General features: G+C 38.4%; 2 protein-coding genes across 8 annotated transcripts in view; both read left to right on the top strand.

Annotated features, from left to right (window-relative positions):
- atp13a3 (ATPase 13A3) overlaps positions 1–18,866 on the top strand; it is a 42,474-nt gene extending 23,608 nt beyond the window's left edge. For 2 of the 3 annotated variants that reach the window (XM_032527102.1, XM_032527103.1), the window contains 21 exons: positions 431–619; positions 902–963; positions 1,603–1,753; positions 2,308–2,427; positions 2,769–2,786; positions 3,165–3,318; positions 3,555–3,675; positions 3,995–4,119; positions 4,925–5,085; positions 6,083–6,211; positions 6,360–6,439; positions 6,605–6,647; positions 7,745–7,854; positions 8,501–8,597; positions 8,686–8,758; positions 8,898–9,075; positions 9,597–9,775; positions 9,883–9,971; positions 10,219–10,299; positions 11,097–11,189; positions 13,472–18,866. In XM_032527102.1, the coding sequence (XP_032382993.1) occupies positions 431–619; positions 902–963; positions 1,603–1,753; positions 2,308–2,427; positions 2,769–2,786; positions 3,165–3,318; positions 3,555–3,675; positions 3,995–4,119; positions 4,925–5,085; positions 6,083–6,211; positions 6,360–6,439; positions 6,605–6,647; positions 7,745–7,854; positions 8,501–8,597; positions 8,686–8,758; positions 8,898–9,075; positions 9,597–9,775; positions 9,883–9,971; positions 10,219–10,299; positions 11,097–11,189; positions 13,472–13,669 (2,451 nt within the window). In that variant the 3' untranslated portion in view covers positions 13,670–18,866. The remainder of the gene's footprint in view (positions 1–430; positions 620–901; positions 964–1,602; positions 1,754–2,307; positions 2,428–2,768; positions 2,787–3,164; positions 3,319–3,554; positions 3,676–3,994; positions 4,120–4,924; positions 5,086–6,082; positions 6,212–6,359; positions 6,440–6,604; positions 6,648–7,744; positions 7,855–8,500; positions 8,598–8,685; positions 8,759–8,897; positions 9,076–9,596; positions 9,776–9,882; positions 9,972–10,218; positions 10,300–11,096; positions 11,190–13,471) is intronic. The other variant, XM_032527104.1, reaches the window with a different exon arrangement.
- Positions 18,867–20,018: 1,152 nt separating this feature from the next.
- The window catches only part of opa1 (OPA1 mitochondrial dynamin like GTPase), a 39,070-nt gene continuing 34,128 nt past the window's right edge, over positions 20,019–24,960 (top strand). For 3 of the 5 annotated variants that reach the window (XM_032527109.1, XM_032527106.1, XM_032527105.1), the window contains exons 1-5: positions 20,019–20,283; positions 22,188–22,512; positions 22,835–22,931; positions 23,076–23,183; positions 24,245–24,298. In XM_032527109.1, the coding sequence (XP_032383000.1) occupies positions 20,255–20,283; positions 22,188–22,512; positions 22,835–22,931; positions 23,076–23,183; positions 24,245–24,298 (613 nt within the window). In that variant the 5' untranslated portion in view covers positions 20,019–20,254. The remainder of the gene's footprint in view (positions 20,284–22,187; positions 22,513–22,834; positions 22,932–23,075; positions 23,184–24,244; positions 24,299–24,960) is intronic. The other 2 variants (XM_032527110.1, XM_032527108.1) reach the window with 1 other exon arrangement.

Raw genomic sequence — 24,960 nt, 5'->3', positions numbered from 1 at the left:
GGTACAACATTGTGCAAAAGCTTTTTTTTTTTAACAACAAACAGCATTTCTGAATAACAGTGTGCTGAAAAACATGAACTGTTTGAGACGTTAGTTTTTCCTTCTCTGTAATGCTTGTTGTATGATTGCAGGTCATTTGAGTTCTTGGTCTGGATTTGTTGTTAACTTGAACAATCAGAGGAGAAACGTGCCGAGACTGTACCACACTGTTCAGTTTTACAAGTGGCGCTTGACAGCTTATGTTGGGAAATGTGACACAGACTGTGAAACCAGGATTTTAGCTGCTCCTTCAACCAATGAGTGAGCGTGAACTGAGAATCATTACCAGTCTAAGAAGTGCTGATTTATCACTGTAGAGGTGGTGAACAATGACAAGTGATTATTAAACGTACAAAGGCTTCCTGACTTTTTTTTGTTTCTGCCTGCCCAGGAGCCAGCTAAGACCATCATCATAGAGTCCCTGGACATCATCACCATCACTGTGCCACCAGCTTTGCCAGCCGCCATGACAGCTGGCATTGTGTACGCACAGCGACGCCTCAAACACCTTGGCATTTTCTGCATCAGCCCGCAGAGGATCAATATCTGCGGACAAATCAACCTGGTCTGTTTTGACAAAGTGAGTACTTGTTGTTGGTATAACTGCTGTTTTTGCAATGCAAGTAGGCACTTACCTTACATATCGCTGAAGAAGAGAAGTTTTAATTACAGGCTCTATTGTCTGGAGACCAACAAGAATGTACACACATGAAACAAACAAAATATAAAGAAATATACACACCAAAATATGAATAGTAATAGGGCTAAAACATTTTGAGTAATTGGATTTCAGAAAATGGATTTGATTCAATTCAATCAAACTCTCCTTCTAAAGTTCTGCTTTCTTTCTTTCTGTGTACAGACTGGAACTCTAACAGAAGATGGGTTAGACTTGTGGGGAGTGCAAAGGGTTGAAAATGGCAGGTAAGCTGGTCTGTACTCTAATTTATCAAACGTGGAACATCCACTGTTTTAATGCATTCCACTGCATACCAAAGAACTCCCAAGTCATTGTTTTAGTTAGCCATTGCTGTGCTTGTATTACTTCGCCGATTACCTGGTGGAAAAGATTTGGAAATTACTGATACATCTTTTTCTGAAGGTCTCATTTCCCTCATTTCTATTTCCTCCAAATGCTGAAATCTCACTGATGATGAACTTGGATGATTGTGTTGTGATTGTCTCACACAGCTGAAGTTATTTAGAAACCAGAAGATATCAACAAAATCTTCAGCAACCAGTTTCCACTTATGAAATTTGTTATTCTGTGTACAGTAATTCAGTTGTTTGGCAGATATTGTGATGTGCAGAAATATTGAGTGATGATTAGTTATATCCGTTCATCAAGACTAGTACTTATTGATTTTGAGGTTATGTTTAGAAAAATTATATGCATATCTCTTAGGCAAGAATTAATGGTATAAATCTAGACATTGTGGTGCAATGCTACCTTTATAATAGTTTTTTTTTTTATACATGTCATTGAAATATATTGGTTATGGAATCATTTTATTTTCAACATGTAATATCACATGAAAATAAGTGTTTCTTTTGCCTCTCTAGTTTCCACCTGTCAGAGGAAAATGCATACAAGGAAAATCTTGTCAAGTCCCAGTTTGTGGCTTGTATGGCCACCTGCCACTCTCTTACTAAAATAGAGGGTCAGCTGTCCGGAGACCCGCTGGACCTCAAAATGTTTGAGGCTACAGGCTGGGTGAGCTGTTCCGTATCTAACCAAAAGCATAATGTTGGTCAGGAAAGCACAGTGTGGAAAGTTATTAGTCAGACCACCCTTAATGAAAATCAAAGAATTCTAAAGAATCTAAAATTTATTTGTGTAAAATATTTTTACTAGAGCTGTTAATTGATTACAATATTTAATATTAATTGTTGTCCATAGTTAACTTGGGAGTACATGTAAATACCTTTAGTCTTGTTGAGAGAACTATCTGGAAGGGCTTTGAAACTGAACTTTGGTTTGGTAATCCCTTTATCATCAGAACACGTTAGGTTTCTGCTAGCCATCCACAACGTTACTGCTGTATTTCTTCCTGATTGTCCCAACTAAGGAGCAACTCCAGGTCCAAATCACAGAACATGCTTGCCTCAAAAAAAAAATGCTGGCGTTTTAAAGAAATTTACGTTAACTTGTTATTACTGCATTCATTTTTGATAGCCCTAATTTTTTTTGCACGTTCTTAATGTATCTTACTGTGGTTGCATCAACATTTTTCTGAACCTTATTTCCCTAATTATTTGTCTGCCTAGATCCTGGAGGAGGCCACTGAGGAAGAAACCTCTCTTCACAACCGTATCATGCCCACTGTGGTTCGACCACCAAAACAGCTGTTGCCCCCAGAGCCTGCTGTATCACCAGAGCAGGACATGGTATGAACTTCAACCTAGTCGTTCAGCTAGACTGAAAAATGTCCAAAATCAGATTTTCTCAGTACAAACATTGACATTGAAATACATACAGATCTATCAATCTAATGATATTAATAAAATGTTTGAGCTGGAGTGCAGTTAAAGGGCATTGTACATATATTCTTTAACATTTTTATGACACCATTTTAGTATATTGGCTATATTTAAAACCAACATATTATTGTGCCTTGGTGCAATATAAATGGACACTACCACCCTAGCATAACAATAGAAACATTAGTAATACTGACAATGATTGGTTTGTTTTTCCATGACCCACTCTTCTCTTTTTCTCATTCTAGGAACTGTATGAGCTCTCGGTAAGTAACCTTCTTCCTTTTTGAAAATCTACTCATCAAATGTCTCTTTTTCCAGCCGAATAAACAGTTTAGATTTTAAAGAGCTGTAAAATTGAGCATAAATATTGGGCTTCTATTTACTAATGTTTGCCAGTTAATGAAAAAGTCTTGGTAGTCTTAGTCAATTTGTTTATTATTCAGTATCAAAACAGTTGAGGATCTAATCTGTATAGGTGTCAAGATTTTGTCAACGTCATCCAATATCGTATTAATAGTAATTTTGTAATGAGTCATTTATTAGCATTATCCATGATGTACATTTCATTTTTATCTCCTTGACATGAATGATGAAGAATTTTTTTTCTTTTTTTGTGTGTCTCTGCGGGTGTGCATGTGCAGTCCACGTATGAGATAGGTATTGTGCGCCAGTTTCCCTTTTCCTCAGCGCTCCAGAGGATGTGTGTGGTGGCTCGTCTGCTGGGCGAGAAACGTATGGATGCCTACACAAAGGGGGCGCCAGAGGTGGTGGCTAGTCTCTGCAAGAAAGAGACAGGTGAGGTCTAGTAACTGTAACTATGGAGGCTATGGTTGTGAACAGCACTAAGACGTATTATTCTTAAGGATACACGATACATTAGTAGATTAGACACAGTATTGGCCGATAACCACAATAATTAGATTATTGTTCCGATAATGGAATTTCAGTCGATAATTATATCTGGTTGTAGAGTAGGGAACCACTGAAAACCCAGCCCTGACTTGTGGATTTCAATGTCTCTGTCTCTGCAGTGCCAGAAAACTTTGCAGAGATTTTGGAGGGCTACACCAAGCAGGGTTTCAGGGTCATTGCTCTGGCTCATCGTCGACTTGAATCCAAACTCACCTGGCACAAAGTGCAGAACATCAACAGGTAGTGTACTGCATATTGTTAAAAATGTTGCCTTTGAACTACATTTTAAACCTATCCAGAGAACTTCAAGCTTTTTTTGCACGCTACATTACACTGCCAAAATTACTCTGCCAAAATTACTCTGTCACCCTGCATTCCTCTAGTCTATGACGTATAAATAAATAAAAAACATTAGGTGAAGGGGATGTTGTTTCAAATAAAAATCCTTTTGTGTACTAATGTAAAAAGGTAATTTACTGGGAGCAAATGAATGCGAGTCCCTCTTGTATTTTAGGTATTTTGATCTTGGCAAATAAGTACTTATTTTTCTTTAAACTAGGGATCACATAGAGGGAAACATGGAGTTTCTGGGTCTGATCATCATGCAGAACAAGCTGAAGGCAGAAACACCAGCGGTGCTGCAGGAACTCCACCGAGCCAGCATCCGCACTGTCATGGTTACTGGTGAGACCACGCACACAAACACATTTACACAAGCTTTAACTAAACTACTAATGACATCAATATATGGCCATTAAGTAGAACAATCAAACACACAGACATGCAAAAGAAAACATTCAGTGCAATGACACACTATTTTCATTTTTCTCTCTGTGTGTAGTTGCTTAAAGCTCATGTACTGATGCAACACAGGCAGCATAATGAGTTTGATAATCTGCATATTGGTCCTCAAAAGATTGAATCCCTCTAGTATTTACTCAGCTGTACCTTAAATCTCATCTAATAACTTTTCTAGGCTACTCAGTGTAACTGGCACAAACTAACTCCAATATATGCCAGAGCATTGTTTTTTTTACTTCCTTGCTTGGCTTTCACCTCATCTGTCTACTTAAGGTTGTTTCACAGGTCGGAGTGATTCATGATGTACACACACAACACCATTTCAGAACCAGGCTTTCTTCTCATACTCCATATGTCTCCAAATCTTTATGTAGAGGGTTCCTGGATAATAAGCTCCTGTTTCCATTCACCATTGTATACCCATACTATATACATACTAATATGGGTTGTTGAGATATGGATCAAGGAGATTTTTTTTAAATGCATGTGTATTTGTGAGAAAGGCAGATGATAATAGGGAAGAACAGAGTAAAATTAAAGAACAATTTTTTTTTGTTGTCTCAGCTTGACACTATTAAAATCCCCTGCCCATGTATGATACAAGCTGCTCATCATAAAAGAAGTAATGAATTTCTAATGGGGAAAAAAATGCTAAAAAGGAAATGTGTGCTGCATATAAACATTCCAGGTGACAACATGCTGACCGCCATCTCTGTGGCCCGGGACTGTGGAATGATCCCTCCCAAAGACACAGTCATCATTGCTGATGCCCTCCCTCCCCATGATGGACAAGCCGCTAAGATTACCTGGAGATACGCCGAGAAGCTGAGCAAGACATCTTGTGTGGAGGTGAGGCAATGGGGCGAAGGCTTACACAAATACTCGCACAAACACAAAACTGACAGAAAGAGCAACCGATGAAAAGGTGATTTAAATACGTTTGTCAGTGTATATTAAAAAATATATAGTTTAAACAACTAAATACGTTTGTTTACATAGTAGAGCTTTCAGTCTTCCTCTATAACACCATTTGAATTCCCTTTATTTTTTAAATATTCAAATAATATTTGAATGTGCATCTGCAGCCTGTTATAAATAGGTACTACACTAAGGCTTGTGCATTGTCAATGACACTATAAGCAAGTGGTTGTTGTTGTTACCCGTTCTGTCCACTAGAGGGACATCCAACATCAGCCTGCCTTGAAAGGGATCTATGTCATGGCACATTGCATTTCTGGCATGCCACTCTCTGTTTAAAAAAATGTTGAACTCTGTAATGAAACACTATCTAACAAGTGTATTGAAGAGGCTCCGTTATAAAGGCTAACATGTTAGCACAATGACTTCATGATAGAAATCACAGCCAAAATGATTTGTCATAAACTAAGTAACACGAACAATAGAGTTTAATGATGACTAAGCCAAACAGTGCTGCCACTGCTATTTTAGTGATTTAAAAGCAACCTGTTTCTTGCAGATTGTCACGTTACTGAGAATACAGCTGTTAGAAGGTATTTTATGAAGTTGAAGCTAACTCTACTAACGTTACTCGGTACGTAACATTAGCTCACAATGCCTTGTGTTTCTCACTCCCATAACATATTGTTCATCAGACGTGACATGACAAGAGGGAGATTTGCTAACGTTAGCCAACCTATCTATTTAAAAAAATAACATTTGAGTAGTAATTACAGTATTGATTTTTTTACTATTCAAATTATTTCAACTTTTGGAATTTGTTATTAACAGTCTGAGAAACTGGTTCAACTCTAAAGTTATTCAGGCAACCTTAAAATGATTACTTTTAATGTGTTGACTCTAATCCAGACTTGCATTACTTCAACAGGAAGTGAACATCAGTCTGGAGGAAGTGTGCCACGTAGATGAGCCAAAAACACAAGAGCTGTACCACTTTGCTATGAATGGAAAATCATTTGCCGTCATCTCCGAGCATTTCCCTGACATGCTTCAAAAGGTATGAGGCCTTTTAAATGAGAGTACACACCACTGCAACCTTTTCTGTAACTGGAGTAGAAATGTTAAAGTTGCTCCTACTGCTCTTTGGGTATTATTCTCTCCATGATACCTAATGTGTTGTTATGATCCTGTTTTCTGCCTTGAAGCTGGTGCTGCATGGGACAGTGTTTGCCAGAATGGCCCCAGACCAGAAAACCCAGCTCATTGAGGTGCTGCAGGGCGTAGAGTAAGTATTAATGCAGAACACATGTAGCAATGAACAATTACATGTATTACATTCACAATATATGGCTACTTGCGACTGAGAGTTTACTCAACTGAAAAACGATATCCAGTATATACTGTATATGTTTTGAGCACCGAGTCACTGTTCTTCTTTATTTGCTCACAGCTACTTTGTGGGGATGTGTGGAGACGGAGCGAATGACTGTGGGGTATGTACATCCCCTCAAAAAGCAATTATCAGTGTGACAATAACTGGTCAATAGACATTAATTGATCTGGACTAGGGTTGCATGATTAATCTAATTGCAATTGTGATGTGACTGTACGATTACGTAACCCCAAAAATTCTGTGATTTAAAGTAAACAAAGAGGTCTGCTGTTTGTGTGACACTCTGTTTCCACATTGTATAACACCCTTCATTTTACCGAGTATTAGCAACAGATGAATCCACTGTGTCTTAGTTTTTACTGCTAACTCACTTTAAATCGTCTTCTTCTTCTCGCCTTTCCCTCACACAGCCGCTATGCAAAGTCCGGCACTGCTTACGGTTCACTTTTCTCACTTTACCACGCTTTCATTGACGTCACTCACTTGCCTGCCATTCTCACTCTCACTAGTGCCTGATTTATGCTTCTGTGTTCAATTCAATTTTATTTATAATATCAAATCATAAAAAGTTATCTCAAGACACTTTACAGATGTCTAGACCACACTCTATAATTTATAAAGTCCCAACAATTCTAGTGTTGAATCTACGTGGAATTTTCCTCTGAATTAGGGTTCACCGGGGATGTATTAAGAGCGCCCCTCGTAACAGCGTACACAAAAGTCTGTAAAGGCAGTAGCGCGTATATTTTGTATGGCGATGCGAGTATCAGACGTGTAGAGGGGTTCAGAGCATGCACACGAGAAGAAGAGGTTATACAAAAATATATTTTATAACTTAACCACTAGGTATATTACACCCATCTTAAATGTCATAATTAATAAGGGCATATGAAATGTATGATTTTATTAAGAATTTGTATTTTTTTAATTTAATTTTCTAAAATATTAAGTTATTTTAAAGTATTGAACATTTTTGTCTATGTATTTCGTCTTATGTTCGTTTAACTTTGTATGTTCACGTTAAAAAAAAACACATTTCAAAATTTTAGTAGCTTATTTTCTGCATTTTCCTTAATAATCAAGTAAACTCATTAAACCATTATATCGTAATTGCAGTATTGTAAATTTGCTTTTTCTCCAAATCGTGCTGCTCTAGTCTGGACATACTTTTATATTTCAAACTTTCTTCATCCACAGGCTCTGAAGAGGGCTCATGGGGGCATCTCTCTGTCAGAGCTTGAGGCCTCAGTAGCCTCTCCCTTCACCTCAAGGACCCCCAACATCTCCTGTGTCCCCAGCCTCATCAGGTTTCTCTTTCCTTCTTCATATTTGTGTGCCCCACAATAAATTCATAGTGCTTAACGGTCCCATGACATGGTGCTCTTTGGATGCTTTTAGTTATAGGCCTCAGGGGTCCCGTAATACCATATCTGAAGTCTCTTTCCCAAAATTCAGCCTTGGTGCAGAATTACAGCCACTAGAGCCAGTCCCACAATGAGCTTTCCTTAGGATGTGCCATTTCTGAGTCTGTAGCTTTTGAGGAGGAGAGAGGGGGGGCATGGTGGAGACTGGGGGTGTGGCCTTGACCACTTGCCATTTTGCTCGTTTAAAAGCCATGATGTCTGTCTCATGGGTGGGCCACATTTTCTGGGCGAGCAAAGCAAAGAAAGGGGAGGTAACTTCATGAGGGCCAAGATTCCAGATTCGCAAATGCAGATCAGGATACCCAGGGCTCGGTTTACACCTATTTCAATTTCTAGCCACTGGGGGATCATAGGCAGGCTGGGGGAACTCATATTAATGTTAAAAAAAACCTAAGTGAAATTTTCATGACATGGGACCTTTTTAAAAAGGGCTTTTTATGTATATTTGTGTTATTATGGCTACATGACATAAAGTTACTTTAAATGTTGGATGGAGAGATAAGACGTAAGTGTTTGCTTGCTTTTATAGGGAGGGGCGTGCTGCTCTCATCACCTCCTTCTGTGTGTTCAAGTTCATGGCCCTCTACAGCATCATCCAGTACATCAGTGTCACTCTCCTTTACTCTGTACGTAATGCTGCTTCCACCATATATGTTAGCTGAGGAATTAATTAGAAATCCAGTCTCTAAACTGTTTGTTGTTTTTGTTTTTTAGATCCTCAGTAACCTTGGAGACTTCCAGTTCCTCTTCATTGATATTGCCATCATCCTCCTCATTGTTTTTACTAGTAAGTATAAGAACAGTAACAAGGATAAGGTGAAATGTTTTTCTTACCATGTATTATGTTCTTTGATTTTTCTTAACCTATATCTTTACTTACTGTCTCTTCTCCCCACCCACAATGTCTGTTTTCTGCTCTTCTTCAGTGAGTCTGAATCCAGCGTGGAAAGAACTGGTATCACGTCGTCCCCCATCAGGTCTGATCTCAGGGCCGCTGCTGTTCTCTGTGCTAACCCAGATCCTCATCTGCTTGGGCTTCCAGACCATTACATTCCTTTGGGTCCGAAGGCAGTCCTGGTACACAGTTTGGACACCACTTACAGAGTGAGTACCTGTTGTCATTGTTGATGTACCTCAACCAAACAAAATTAACATTACAACATATTTGGTAACCAGATATGATTTGTGAATAGTCACATATCATGATTTAGTGGCCTTCAGGATACAGATAGGAGGTGGAAGCGCTGCAATATGACGACAATTCTTGCGCAAGTAGTAGCCTAGCTGACCAGGCCAGGGAGCTCCGCGCCGTTGTTTGGTTTGCCTATTCTGTGCTACTGTTGAAACATGGTGATCTCTGTGGAAAAGGACCTGCTCCCTATGTAGATATGAAGGGCTCCTTCTAAGAAAACACAAATAACAATAGTTAGTTTCCGATGATTGTACACTAATGAAAAAATAGTTATGAATTTTATATTCAATTTGTGCCACTATAACCCCCTTAATCCCACACACGGCTCCGTTAAATAATTGCCATGTGCACATATTACTGTATATTACTGTATTACTGTACAGACTGACAATGTTATTTGATTGTTCTTGAATTGAACTCTCCTCTCACCCAGTGCCTGCATCCTGTCATCACATTTAAATGTGTCTGACCACAACAACACAGAAGTGGACGACCACAACATCCAAAACTACGAAAACACCAGCCTCTTTTATGTCTCCTCCTTCCAGTATCTTGTTGTTGCCATCGTTTTCTCAAAGGGCAAACCCTTCAGGCAGCCTAGCTACAAGAATTGTAAGAAACATGCTTCTCAATAAATCAGTCCTAAAATAGTTACCAACTTACTGTTATATGTTATAAAATGGTTTGTGTGTGTTTGTGCTCGTGTTTTCTCTCCCCAGGGCCTTTTGTGCTGTCTGCCCTGAGTTTGTATGTTTTTCTGCTTTTCCTCCTGTTCCATCCTGTCAAAAGTATTGACATGTTTTTAGAGGTAAGAAAACTTCAAACACAAGAAACATGCTGCTTTACTTGGCTCTGGTGTAGACGGCATCTTATTTTATCAAGCTTTTTTGTTGACCTCAACACATTATTTTAATATAATATAAAGTCAGAGTCTGTAATTTCATTAAGATGCGCCTAACTGAAGTGTTGCAGATACATGAAGCCTACAGATACATGAAACAAAATAATAATAATCTCTGATGGTCAGCGTTGCATCGCTTTCTCTCTCTGTACAGATTGTTTGTGTTCCGTTTGAATGGAGGGTAAAACTCTTCCTCATCATCTTAGTCAATGCAGCTGCTTCTGTTTTGGTGGAGGTAAGACGCACACTTCAACACATGGAACAGTAGATGTTTTTCTCATGTTCAGCTTTTGTTTTTTCATGCAATGTACTCATCTTTGTCTCATTTAGCTGGGCAGCAGGCTCAATCTTGTGTTGTAAGAAATATTTATGTTAAATGAATGTTCTTTTCTTTCGAAAGAAGACAAACTACAGTATTTGGTATTGTTAACACTGAAAGTATGTGAATGTTTAATTGGTGAAATGTTAACCTTTTGTTGGGCTTTTGGAATTCCTCAAAGCAGCATACATTTGGATAGATGGGTGCTCTTCAAGAAAATGTATTGCTGTACCACTGCATTATAATGGATAGTTCATGCTGGCTTGCCATACACAGTGGAGGTGTATCACTATGTCTCTGCCTTCTTTTAGATGACTGCCCTTGCATACATGCACTGCTTAACAGACACCATAAATGATGCTGCTTCATGAACTTCCAGTGCAAATTCCTTAATCATTTTAAGTTGATTAATAAAAAAAAATTCCCAAAATGATTTTGCCCATAATTAAAAACTTTTAGCAGTTTTGCAGTATTTTGAGACTGTAATTTCCATGCATTCTCTTCCTACTAATTTTTTAAACCTCACATGTTATTATTTATGCACAAATTGATGAAAGAAAATAGTTGCCACACATATTACTTAAAGCTTTAATACTTTGTGGCTCTGCAAAAACAATTGAAAACCTCTGTGCAAAAGAAACAATGCAGAATCTATGTAAAATCAAGTTGGCCTCTCTGTAATTCTTACCCCTGCCCACTACGCTATTTCATAGACCTTCATCCTTGACATCGTCTTATGGAAGCTTGTGTTCAGCCGAGACAAACAGGGCAGCTTTGGCGTCACTCCTGTCGCTGCAACACCACAGGTTGGGAGAATCTGACTGATTTTTCTTTAGCCTTTTCATTTTCCTCTTGTGTGGTGTTCCCTCTTCTTTCTCTAATGTTTCTCTAACGGAGCACATCTTTGTATTGTAACTTCTGACACATGCATGTGCTCTTCTTCTGGTGTCCTTCTGATGGGCCTTCTGATCAGGACTTGAGAACAGTTGCAGTTTTACTCCAAACCATTCTGTTCTCCAGCTTTGTTTTGAGAAAAGCTTCATAACTTCTCTTAAAGACAAGTCATTAACTAAATAACATTCTTGCTCAAGCTAAAAGCTATTTTGAAATTTGATTTGGGTTACTGGTGGTCACTTTTAAACACTTTTAAATTGAGATAGATAGGTTTATGGTGGGGAGAACAAGTATTTGATACACTGACGATTTTGCAGGTTTTCCTACTTACAAAGCATGTAGAGGTCTGCAATTTTTTTTTATCATAGGTACTCTTCAACTGTGAGAGACGGAATCTAAAACAAAAATCCAGAATTCACATTGTATGATTTTTAACTAATTAATTTGCATTTTATTGCATGACATAAGTATTTGATACCTACCTACCAACCAGTAAGAATCCTGGCTCTCATAGACCGGTTTTCTATAAGAAGCCCTGTTCTCCACTCATTACCTGAAGTAACTGTTCCTGTTTGAACTCGTTACCTGTATAAAAGACACCTGTCCACACACTCAAACAGACTCCAACCTCTCCACAACGGCCAAGACCAGAGAGCTGTTGTAAGGACATCAGGGATAAAATTGTAGACCTTCACAAGGCTAGGATGGACTACAGAACCCTAGGCAAGCAGATTGGTAAGAAGGCAACAACTGTTGACGCAATTATTAAAAAATGGAAGAAGTTCAAGATGACAGTCAATCTCCCTCGGTCTTAAGCTCCATGCAAGATCTCACCTTGTGGGGCATCAATGATCACGATGAAGGTGAGAGATCAGCCCAAAACTACACGGCAGGACCTGGTCAATGACCTGAAGAGAGCTGGGACCACAGTCTTAGAGAAAACCATTAGTAACACACTACGCCGTTCTGGATTATAATCCTGCAGCGCACGCAAGGTCCTCCTGCTCAAGCCAACGCATGTCCAGGCCCATCTGGACTTTGCCACTGAACATCTGGAAGATCCAGAGGAGGAATGGAAGAAAGTAATTAGGTCTGATGAGACAGAAATAGAGCTTTTTAGTCTAAACTCCACTCGCTGTGTTTGGGGGAAGAAGAAGAATGAGTACAACCCCAAGAACACCATCCCAAGCGTGGAGGTGGAAACATCAGTCTTTGGGGATGCTTTTCTGCAAAGGGGACCAGACGACTGCACCATATTGAAGGGAGGATGGATGGGGCCATGTATTGTGAGATCTTGGCCAACAACCTCCTTACCTCCAGTAAGAGCATTGATGATGGGTCGAGGCTGGGTCTCCCAGCATGACAACGACCCGAAACAGACAGCCAGGGCAACTAATAGTGGCTCCGTAAGAAGCATATCAAGGTCCTGGAGTGGCCTAGCCAGTCTCCAGACCTGAACCCAATAGAAAATCTTTGAAAGGAGCTGAGAGTCCGTACTGCCCAGCGACAGCCCCAAAACCTAAAGGATCTGGAGAAGGTCTGTATGGAGGAGTGGGCCAAAATCCCTGCTGCAGTGTGTGCAAACCTGGTCAAGAACTACAGGAAACGTATGATCTCTGTAATTGCAAACAAAGTTTTCTGTACCAAATATTAAGTTCTGCTTTTCTGATGTATTAACTACTTACTGTATGTCATGCAATAAAATGCAAATTAATTATTTAAAAATCATACAATGAGATTTTCTGAATTTTTTTTTTTGATTCTCTCTCTCACAGTTAATTTCATAGAGAAATGTTTTAATCCATTTATCTGCTGTGGAATCCTTTGTTTGTTTGAGCTTTGACTCCATTGGCTTGTTTTTAGGGAGTGGGCTCAGTCTTTAAGCTGTCTACCGCCAACTCTTTCAAACTATTATCATGCTGCATTTTGTTTTTGAATGACTTGCATGCATGAAGTCTTGTTGCATTTTACCAGTGTAAAGAAATGTGCCTACGTTTCATCCAAAAGGCTCCTCCAGTTTTATAATTTGCATGCAACAGTTATGATAGCATGCCACTGTCAGATTTGCATTGGTCAGTAATAGTGTTTTAGAGAACCTGAACAAAATATGACCAATTCATGGAACCTTTCATCCCTTTTTTCCCCTCTTTTCTCTGGCATCTTTATTTTATTTTTGGGGTTGTCGTATTTTCAGGGTGCCATTGACCTGCGAGCGTATAAGTGTCTATCCCGGCTGTGCTGCCCAAGCAAGATGGCACCCAAGGCTCGCTACATGCATCTGGCCCAGGAGCTCAGTGTGGACCCCGACTGGCCTCCAAAGCCAACCACCACCACTGAAGCCAAGTCCCTCCCAGAAAATGGCTCCTCCTATCAAATAATGACCAACTCCTAGCACCCCCCACAGCCCCTCACCGTAAAAAAAATCTATCCCTTTCATACAGGAGACATGCTAGCATTTAACATGGGTTCATTGATTGCCAATCCAAATGAACTGTCACAGGATTATTGCTTGTCATTACGGTTCACAGAGACTCGCGTCAAATACTGTAGTTCCAGAGATGTTGCAAAATCCTTAGGATTGAACATAAGTACCAAATAAAGTTAAGTTTCAGTTCTCTCAGCGCACTCTCTGGCTCAACCACTCGCACGCTCTCAGGTCTCTCTTGCTCGTCTTGACTATTATATAAACATCAATAATTCCAAAATCCTAATTGCAATGTTTGTTCACCAAAGCTGAGCAGCATTTAACCCAGGCTTGGCGGAGGGATGATAAGCCAGTTCAAATATGCACGTTGACCTCTTCAGATCAACTGCCAATGCAGAATTGTCATGTTATAACGTTTTCAGATTTCATTAGCAACCACAGTACAAAATGTCTATTTTAGACAAAGACTAAAATAGCGGAATATCATGTCTGAGCATTTCAGAATGATCACTGACAAAAATAGAATGTGGAGAAAGGAAAATGATAACCTAGAAGAGGGGTTGTACTTTAACCATCTAGTATGACCCACTGTTACTTCAACTGCAAGTAAGATAATTGGTCGAAAAACAGAGTGTGGATGACTTTAAGGAAGGGAAAAAAAAAGATGTCAATGATCTGATTGTTTGTTTAAAAGCAGCAGCAGGTCCACTTTGTTTGTATTTCTGCCACCACCTTACTTTTAGGACATTACACAATAACTTGTTTCACTTGTTGTAGGTGGTGCAGGCTCGGAATGCTACTATGTAGTGGTCTACAAGTGGTTTTATACAACTTATATTCATTTTAATGAGCTAGCATTACCACCTGGTAAGCACCCATTGAATCTATTGAAAGGATAGCCCTATGAGATATAGCATCTTGTTTTCAAGGGGGTCCTATCTGAGAGCATGGAATCATAACCAAAAAAAAGCTTATAGTTAAATGAAATGACTCGCTTGAGAAACCAGTAATTAAATATTCTGTTAAGCAAGCGGAACGTTGTCGGATATTGGGGAATCTTGGAGTGGCTTCAATCAACTTGTTCAGTTGCACACCCCAGACAGAAGCTGACAAGTAAATGCACAGATAAAATTGGGAATTTACAGATTTTGTCAAATTTGGAATCTGCACAATGAGTGTGAAAATATTTAAGTTTTTTTCAAAACTGATGGTACACTGACAGTATTTCAGTATTTGTAAATCTGCTGTCAGCACCGTAATGTTGCGTAGCCAATCTTGCTGTTGTTCCTGGCCCCTTTTCAGTTTAACCCTTGGGAATTTAGAAAATGACTTCAAATGAAAGTGTGCTATAAAAATTGCAAGCCTTAATTACAAAATACAGTACATTATACATCAGATTGATGATTGAAACTACAAATTGATAAACAGCAGAAAGTAATGTAAGGTTGCATTTTCCTCATAATTTGGCCAAAAGCTTCACACGCAGTCAAACAAAAGTTAAAAAGTAAAGGACTTAAAGAGAACAGTGAGGGAGACCGATGTGCTCATCTTCCCTCAACCACAGGCTGGGACCTGTGGCAGGATCTTCATTGTGTTTGTCAGTTTGTTAGAGTTTACCTTTTAGGGTTTACATAAAGATAATATGAAGAAAAGAAGAAAAAAAACCTGACGAAAAGATTAATTTCATCTCTGCTTTTTTAGGAATGCTACCGCATTCATTGGTCTGTCTGTGCACAAACCTGTCAACAACACTTCATAACAGAATACCTCAACTGTATTTATCCTAACATAAATATATACTAAATGTATGTATTTATGTTAGCATACCATGTCTGTTAGCATACCATGCTAACAAGTCTGATAGGGAACATCACAGCCTTTTCCTTTGGCGCTCCCTTCTGGCCAAACATTTGCCGCACTGGTGGTAAATATCCAATAACAGCAAACGTGTCTACAGTACTTTTCATCCATAAAATTATGTTTTCTAGTGTGTAATGAGCGTTACACCTTAATGGGCCTGTACATGTTTTCTTTTTGCATCTATGAGCCATGGCCTGTCAGCATTAGACATGAGACTGAAAACATACAAACACTTGCATAAAGCCAGCTCCCTATCTTCATGTTCTGAAGACTTGCTGGTTGCAATACTAGAAAAATTACTACAAATACAGCATCACTGTAGAATTAAACATTTCCATGAACATCTCTGTATTAAAAAAATGCTGGTTATCGTGGACAGTTAATTCAATGCATGAGACAAAATTTCTTCCTATGGAAGATGTGATGAAAGCGTGATAATTAATTAAGGCAAGGCATTGTGCATCTCAGCTTGCTGCACATTCAAAACATTCATGCAACAACACATGCTGCATATGATGGATGCAGATTAGCATATCCACTTCATGTATTACACATAAGCTACCTGCATAGAGAGTTAAGGGCTATATTTTACATTCGCTACTCTTTGACATTGAAAGTGGTGCTCCCCAAAATCTACACTCACTCCCTGAAAACTTTGAAGGTGGCTGTAAAAGTGTGCTGCTTCTTCCTCGATAAAAACCTGGCTGGAAATTCATTTTAAGATAGATAATAATGGGCGGCTAAGTAGCTCACCTGGTAGAGCGGACGCCCATATATAGAGGTTTACTCAGCGGCAACGGTTTCAACTCCAACCTGCGGCCGATTCGATAACGATTGAAGATAGAAAACAATAATGGCATACTCAGCAAACAGCTAACAGAAGCAGTTTACACAACAGGAATGGATCTAGGAATTTGCATTTGGCTACATTTTGAAGCCATGGAAACTGGTACCATTGGAAATCATGCTTTTCTTTTACAGCCACCAGAGATGTTTGATCCTCAAGAGGCAGATTTAGTAGGGTATCACTTTAAAGCAAAGACACCAACATGCATGCTGCTGGTTCTCAATGTCAATATAACTATATACTCTGCCTAGCAGCCTGCGTTTCATGTATGGTTTAATAGCGTCCTAAAGTATTTTCAGAGTGCTCATCAGTGGTTTTGGGACACCATGTCAAAGAATGTCAAACTAGATGTATGCCCTTCCTCACTGACAAATTATTCCTCAAACATCTTTGAACAGCGTTGTATTATGTGACACTTATTTGTGAATGACATCACATAAAGCTTGTCAATCGATTATTGATGATTTTATTCATATAGAAACAAAATTGAAACAGATTTCTCAATATCTGTAATAAGGAGTCTGAGTCAGTTCTTAAAAGCCATTGTCTATGGAAATGCTTGTAATATATCAAATGCACTTGGGATCCATACTGTTTTTATGACAAGGTCAAATGTGATATGTGACTATAGTTTTCACAGATACATTTATTTGATGAGCAAAGTTATAGTATTTTGTTATAGTATTTTGTGGGTAAATTGCCAGCGAGAAAAAAGATAACCAGTACTGTAGATGAAACTGGTTCGAAATACATAACTTGGCTCAAATGGACATTCTTGTGCCAATTTGGAGAAATATTCTAATATATGTTGTCAAAAACATTGGTTACATGGATTCTCTGCCTCTCCATACTCAATGGTATGTTTTCTTTTTTAATTTGCTTTCAGTTTTTTTTTTTTTCTTTAGATACCTACTGTGGCTAAAAATGAATGTTATATAAAGAGCAGAATTGAATGCAATGCAATACTATGGTTGAATTGGTTTTCCCCCAAAGATTTTTCATTACATCTGTATTTGAAAAAAGAAGAAATCTTTAATTTTAGCCTGTGTTAAGTTCTGTCAAATCTGATTTGTCTCAGCAGAAATGGACTTTAAAAGGTGATAATTATATTAGAGGTTGGATTCTATCTGTATATATAAGATTTACATTTCTAGTATGTGCATAAAAGTCAGAAGATTTAGTCAGAAATGTGTATGGGTTTTGGATTATCAAAGGGCTGGTGTGTCTTTTTCTACTATTTTGGTACTGTGTTACAATTAGTTGTCTGTCAACTTTTGATTTGTACTGTTTGTTGGATTTATTTGTACTTTCACTTTTGTTATGGAGTTGCATTAGCTTAAATCTTTCTTATTTGGGCATGAATCCTGGGCATTTATTTCACAATTTGAATCAGTTATTGTGAAGTGTGATTGGATCAATATTTGTTCTGTCTTGGATAAACACAATGCAGCACATGTCTACTTTAGAGGTTAAAGAAAGTTGAACCAAGTCCTTAGTGTAAACATTTTGTTTCTAAAGGTGCTTAAAGTAGATTGACTTCTCAGCTTTTCTTTTGCTTCTCTTTTGTCTCAATGCTTCGTATAATACCAAGGACCTGACACAAGAAGGGAATTCAACTGGTGTAGTATAATTGGCCTCTCCTCTCAGCAAATTAAGAATTTGAGCAACATCTGATGATCTTGCAACCATTCTTTTAGATCATCTAATGTACATGTTTTAATGATCTTTTACATCCGTTTGAAATTAAAATGTAATTGGCAAAAAAGTGCATTGCTACTAGATGTCAGCGGCCTTTTGTAAAAGTGACTATGTTGCTGCTAGGGGCAAAATGATTCAGTCTCAGCTGTGTCATAACTCCATCTTGATACAAAAAATTCATCAATTTAGTGACTTGCAAAGTCTAAATACTACTATTGCTCGTCTTCTGCTCTACAATTTTGCCTTTATTCTGACATAGCTATGTCAAAGCAATGGCTTTTTTTGCTGAAACTTCTATGCTCTTATACAGGTACAACATATACCCACTGCTGAAAGCGTTGGCCTCTTTTTCACATGTATTTTAAACAAACCATCGAATGGCATTTAGATTGAGTCAGCCACTGTGTATACGAAGCCTCATGTGGATGTTGTTTCCTCAGGGAAATGTGTCTATTTGTAATGAATAAAGAAAATAATAAAAGTCGATGCCCATACTGAATGAAAATATACTATTAAAACTTTTTATTACTGTACAGTCTGTCTGTCTGTCAGCTTTCAGTACAGTTTATCTAGTGTGCTTTTTATTTGCAGCCTACACCTGAGCAAGAAGCTCATCTAGGGTATATGTGTTTTTATTGGCAGAGATGTACTTTTTGTACTCTATAATTTATTTTTTTTAATTTATTTTCACTTCTTTCTCCCTAAGGATTGTATTTCAGATTTATCTTGATTTCTTTTCAATAAATATTCTGAAATTGGTCTTTGATGTCTACAATTTGTGTCCATTGTGCATGAATAGGGTAGCGTAATGCTGCAGAAGCTACAGCAAAGTACATAGTTATATTTAGAAAAGAGTTAGCAGTCCTCAAGTTGCCAAAGAGAAATTCCCAAAATACCCAAAAATATATAGGCCTACAAGTCAAGCTGAAATGATTGGCCAATTAAACACTTGTTAATTTGACAGAACGTACGATCATTTCCAGTTTCTAAATGTGAGGAATTTTCTGCATTAAGTATATGACTTTTAATACTTTTAAGTACCTTTTCCTGAGAATTCTTACATACTTTTACTTGAGTAAAATTTTAATTGTAGGACTTTTGCTTTTAACAAAGTATTTTTACAGTGTGGTATTAGTTCTTTTTCTTAAAGGATTTGAATAATTCTTCACCACTGCAACTGAGTAGCACATACTAGATTGTGGGATGCTGAGGGCTGCTAACGTTACACCGGTTGTGTTCTCCAAATTCAGATGTTAGATATCTCATTTGGCAGAGCCTTTGAAATGTGACAGGCCCATTTTGATGCATTCATACTAGATATGTGGTCTTTAGAGGATCTAGCCCCTGAATTGGGACATACAGTACAGCTTCAGTATTGTGCAGTTCCTCCTCACCCTTTAAGTACACAACTGGAGCTTATATAAGGTCCTGTATATATCCGGAGGAAGGTGCACCGTTGCAACGAATGGATTTCCTTAAAAATCTTTTAAAAGTGAGACTGGAGAGAAAGTTTGACACCCACAAATCTTAACTCGTCTTAAGATGCACCTGTTTATTCAAATGGAATCTGTATCAATTATGTTATTAGAATTGCCCACGTAATCGTCCCTTACTTTGGTCTAGGGAAATACTTACAATTCTTAGCATTCTGATGAAACTTTAAAGCAGGGGTGACAGAGACAGTCATTTTTACTTTACATATATATTCTAGTGGCTCCTTGTTCTGTGAAGGCTGATTATTTTATTATCTGATGACATTAAAAAGAATCACACTGACCCAAGCACGTCATTTAACAAAGTTCCAAAGTCCCATGTCCCATATACAGAATTTAGAGTTCCTGAATCCCATAGATTTATAATAAAAACGTTGTATCCTCCCGTAGACCGTTAATATTAACGGTCTATGTATCCTCCTACACGTAGGAAGTAATACACTGATGCGTTTTCTATCCGTGCTGATTTGAAGGAAGTACCGTTCACAGGAAGTGGACTGTCAGTTGGCTGTGTCCTTGTTAGCTAACGAGGTAACAAGCTAGTTGGCTGCCATAACAGGCAAGCAAATGTGTACCATTTGGAAAGATGAATTAAATCATGCTTAAAGAGTGACTTTGAAAGAAATTTGTGTAAAGCCACTGTTGATAACCACCATGTTGCGTGTCGGGAGTAACGCTGCCTGGTAAGTTCACATTTAATAAAGAAAACGATAGTAGAAGCTAGTTGTTAGCTAGCTAGCTGTGGTAGAAGGAAACATAGCTAGCTGGTAATTTTGACAGCTGGGGACAATGTAGCTAGCTAGGTACCTGCTTCGTGTCAATAGCGGTCGTCCTTTATAAAACGTTATAAAACGTTAGATACTAACTAACCTCTCCACAAACTGCCACGGACGTATTAGCTAGCGCTCCAAAGCACCTGTGATGCTGGTAACGTAGCTAAGTTAGCTAACGTTAGTTATTATCCTACAGTAACGTTATTTATCCTACAGTCTCAAAACAAATTGACTTAACGTTACAGACTAACGTTATTGCGATTTGACATGCCCTTTCTTTTATTCTTTAATACTGTTTTCTTAGCTAAGCATTTGATAGTAATATACCGTACACTTGGCCAATGTATTTACAAAGCTAATGTAACCTATTAGAATGTTGCTGACGGGTTGTTAGCTAGTTAACGTTTCCTTAAAATATGTAGCTAGTATGTACCAATCTTTTCTTCGCCTGCATGTTCGTACCTTCTTTACTAAACGTTGACACGTTAGCAACATAGACAATTAAAGAATGTTAGCAACAGTAATTTAGCTATGCATTCATGCAGTTGCTAGCTACTCTCTGTACTGTAACTCGTAGGCTGGCTTAATTTTCCACTCCAAGGCACATCCCCTGAACACTTATTTTGCACTCCCAGCACTAAACTGTACAGCCTTCCTTCTTTCCCTTTAAAACAGTTATAATCTTTTGGTTATAGTGTATTTTTACATACCTTTTATTGTAATGTATATATTCTATATTTATGTTCTTGACTGTAGCCATACTTTGCTTTATTGTATATCCCTTTTATAATATGTTATTGTATGCACCAAATATACAAAGGTACCTTGCTAGTGTAAACTTACTTTGGTAATACATATCATTCAGTGATACTACTAATACAAGCCTTAGATTTTATCTGGTAGATTAATATATATATATATATATATATATATATATATATATATATATATATATATATATATATATACACATGTGTGTGTGTGTGTGTGTGTGTGTGTATGTATAGTATGTATACAGGGGTGCTCATAAGTTTACATGCCCATGCTTAACTTGACTAAAAGGAGGAATAAAAAAAATCATGTTTTGGAAATTTATCTTAATGCCTTAATTAAAAAATGAGGTAAAATCCAACCTTTTAAGGACACCAATTTTTTTTGTGAATGAATAATGTATTGTAAATAAATAAATGTTCTTCCTTAAAATAGAGAGGCCATAAGTATACACACCCCTATGCTAAATTCCCATAGAGGCAGGAAGATTTTTATTATTAAAGGCCAGTTTGTGTATTCCATTGCACCTGGAATATCATTGCAATATTTATAAGCTGTATGCAACGCAATTTCGTTCTGTATGCACTCTGTACATATAAAATGACAAATAAATAAAGTTGAAGTTGAGTTATTTCATGGATCCAGGATACTATGCATCCTGATAAAGTTCCCTTGGCCTATGGAATCAAATAGCCCCATATCATCACATACCCTTCACCATACATAGAGATTGGCATGGTTTTATTTCAGTTAGACTAATAGCCGGTTTGATTTGCATTGAGAGATGATTTTATGGAAAGTATCCCATGCCCATCTCTATGTATGGTGAAGGGTATGTGTTGATATGGGGCTATTTTAAAAATACTCTCTTGAGACTACAATTTGGCTTTGTGTTAATCTTTGGCCAGTATCGTCAAGGATATAATTGTGGGGATGACTAAAAGCTTTCATCCTCAGGTTATGCATCCATTGAGGGGTTATGGTGTTCATAGGTTATATAGCTAGCTTGTTTAGTTTATTGTTCATTTTCTCTGTCATCTCAGCATGGCTTGCAGGAACCTGGTCTCCACCAACATGGGGGTGAGATTTCGAGTACCGCTGCAAAAGCTGCACCCTCTGTCTCGTGCCATCCACCATCGCTACTCGGGAAACACCAACCCCCAGCGACCCCCTCATCGCACCGCAGCACGCTCTTTTACCTCCATGTCACGGTTGCCCATGCGGCCTCCCAAGCCTCCCCCAGGGTCAGGGGGCCATGGTCACCAGCAGCAGCGCAACTTCTGGGTGGCCCGCCTTGCTGCCAGGCTCCTAAGGCTCCGATACATTCTGCTGGGGTCGGCAGTAGGAGGAGGGTACACCGCTAAAAAGGTCAGTATTGAGTGTTTCCAACTTAGGGTTACGGAACTATTCAGTACATTTTCTTGCCTATGAACTAGTTTTCAGTTCTCACTTATTGCATTATTGCAGACTTAGTGTTTTAATCTGGTCATAAAAGCTGTGCGATATAAAGAAATTATACAGAGGGGGAAAATAAGTAGGCACCAACCATCTTAGTTTTGCCCATGCTGTCATGTGCTGTTCGGCAAAACCTTTCCTGGGTGCTAAGAGCTGTCCCCCGCTTAACTGTGATTGCACACTGGTGCTCATTGAAAACAGTAGAGGATTCATAAGCTTGTCATTTTATCTCCAGACCTATGACGAGTGGAAGGACATGCTGCCTGATTTTAGTGAATACAACTGGGTCATTCCTGATTTTGTCTGGGAACTGAGTGAACACATTGATCTTGGTAAGTTTTTGTTTTAATGTCATGATTCAAATTATGTGCCAATACCTGCCCTTGTCTTATTTGGATTGGATCCTTGATTTCAGTAAGTCATCCCAACCTTTCTATCTTCTCCACTTGACCTATTATTATGTCTTCTATTCCCAGATAAACTGGCCAAAGCTCTACCAGAGATGGAGGAAATAGCCAAGCTACTACCAGACTTTGACAAGATAGGCGAGAACTTCACTTTCCTCAAAAGCCTCCTGTCCTTTGGTGAGTGAACAAAACCTTAACTATGTCTTCCTTACATAACTGGATCATAACAAAATTGAAATCATTATTTGCTGACATCAGTATTTAGTCCAGTGTCCATGTTTCAAATGAAGAATACAGTAATTGTACCCCAGGCAAACCTGTCTTCCACATCTCTATTATTGTTATGCTGTATCTAACGGTTTAGTTGGTTGCCCTACGCCATGCTTAAAGAATAGGATCTGCGGTGTGTCCTACTTCAAAGTGACCTTAGCAGAACGAGATAAAAGTAATATACATATTATTACAGTTATATAAGGGAAGTAGCTTGCTTCATGCTCTAAATTGCTGCTTTTTCTACAACAGCCATCCTGTCTACGGTTGTGGTTGCTATATTCTTCTACAAAGAACCCTCCTTTACACCAAATAACCAATAAGCAATGTGTTTTGGATCAGTGGTTTTGTAGGCAATGCTAAACCACATGTCTTGTAGCATGGTGTCATTTATTTAGATGGGACCAGGTGCACATTGGTGAGCAGTCCTGGAAAGACTGTTATAGTAGGGTTTATATACCAGTATATAATATTTTTTTGTGTGTTAATTTCACTTAATTTATTTAAAACATTATCTAACAACAAAAATAAATGAAATTAAATCCCTCTAATAACCGGTGTAGTCTTTAGTCCCGGGTGTTTTGAATTCAGCAATTGAAATCCAAAATTCTTTTTTTCCATCAAGTTACAAGACAAAGGTGGTCACATTGTTTTATGTCATAATGCAACATTGACAGATAAATCCTATTCTGCTTATAAAATCACTCACCAGTAGAAGAAATACCTTAAAATAGTAAGAGGAAAGGTCCAGTTCGGTGTGTACTTATTTATTTTAACAGTTTCTCATTAAGTGGCTACTTCACTCAAAGCTCAAGCACAGCAGTGGCTTTGTTTTAATACACATCATCAAGCTGTGTCCCTGCTTTGTTCACCATCCCTCTGCTTCTGTCTTTTATGATTTTTATCTTGTGTTGTTCTTCCTTTCTCCTCCTCCCCAACCCTCCTGTCCTCCTCCACATTCTTCACAGGTGTGAGTTTGGGTAGTGAAGTCAAAGGAGCTTCTGGTCTGCATCTGTTGTTAGGTGTGTAAACCCTGCAGTAGCACTGCCCTCTCCCCTCTTTTCTCTGTGGCGCTTGACCACCACCTTGCCACAATATTGGTATGGTTGTGGGTTCCTGCTCGCCAAGGTCCGGTTCTTAAGGCGGTAGCAGAGATTCTTCCCAGGACGTTGGCTTCCAGGTTGCAGACCAGTGCTGCTGTCATAAATGGCAGTGTTTATGGTTAACACAGGGTCTGTATTCAGTGAAATGTATGACCTGTCAGTAGGATGGTGCAAAAGTTTCTTCCTGGACTGGGTATTCAGAGGAGTATAATTTTATTAATGCAGGCATCCAATTTTACCCTGTGGCATTACTGGAATCAGTAAAAGCCTCACTCTTTAATATCCACTCCTTCTTTCTCAATTATTTTAAAATCCTGGTTAATATTCCATAGTTCTTGTATAAACACATACACACAAAAAGTGTTAAATAGTGGCAATAATAATTTTAAGTTAAATGCAGAGCCATTGTGTTGGCCTTAAGTATATCCCCCTCTTCCCCTTAGACTCTCTTTAACCCGACTGTCTTCGGCTGTACTCTCTTCCTACCTGTGTGGTTTTTGCCTCCTTTGACTTCCATTCCCTCTCTCCCCTGGCCTGTATGGGCTGCTTTCTATTATTACACTTGCATTTAATAATCTTTG

Source organism: Etheostoma spectabile, chromosome 9, assembly GCF_008692095.1.
Source record: "Etheostoma spectabile isolate EspeVRDwgs_2016 chromosome 9, UIUC_Espe_1.0, whole genome shotgun sequence".
NCBI classification, from domain to species: Eukaryota; Metazoa; Chordata; class Actinopteri; order Perciformes; family Percidae; genus Etheostoma; species Etheostoma spectabile.
This window is presented reverse-complemented; position numbering and strand designations above follow the sequence as displayed.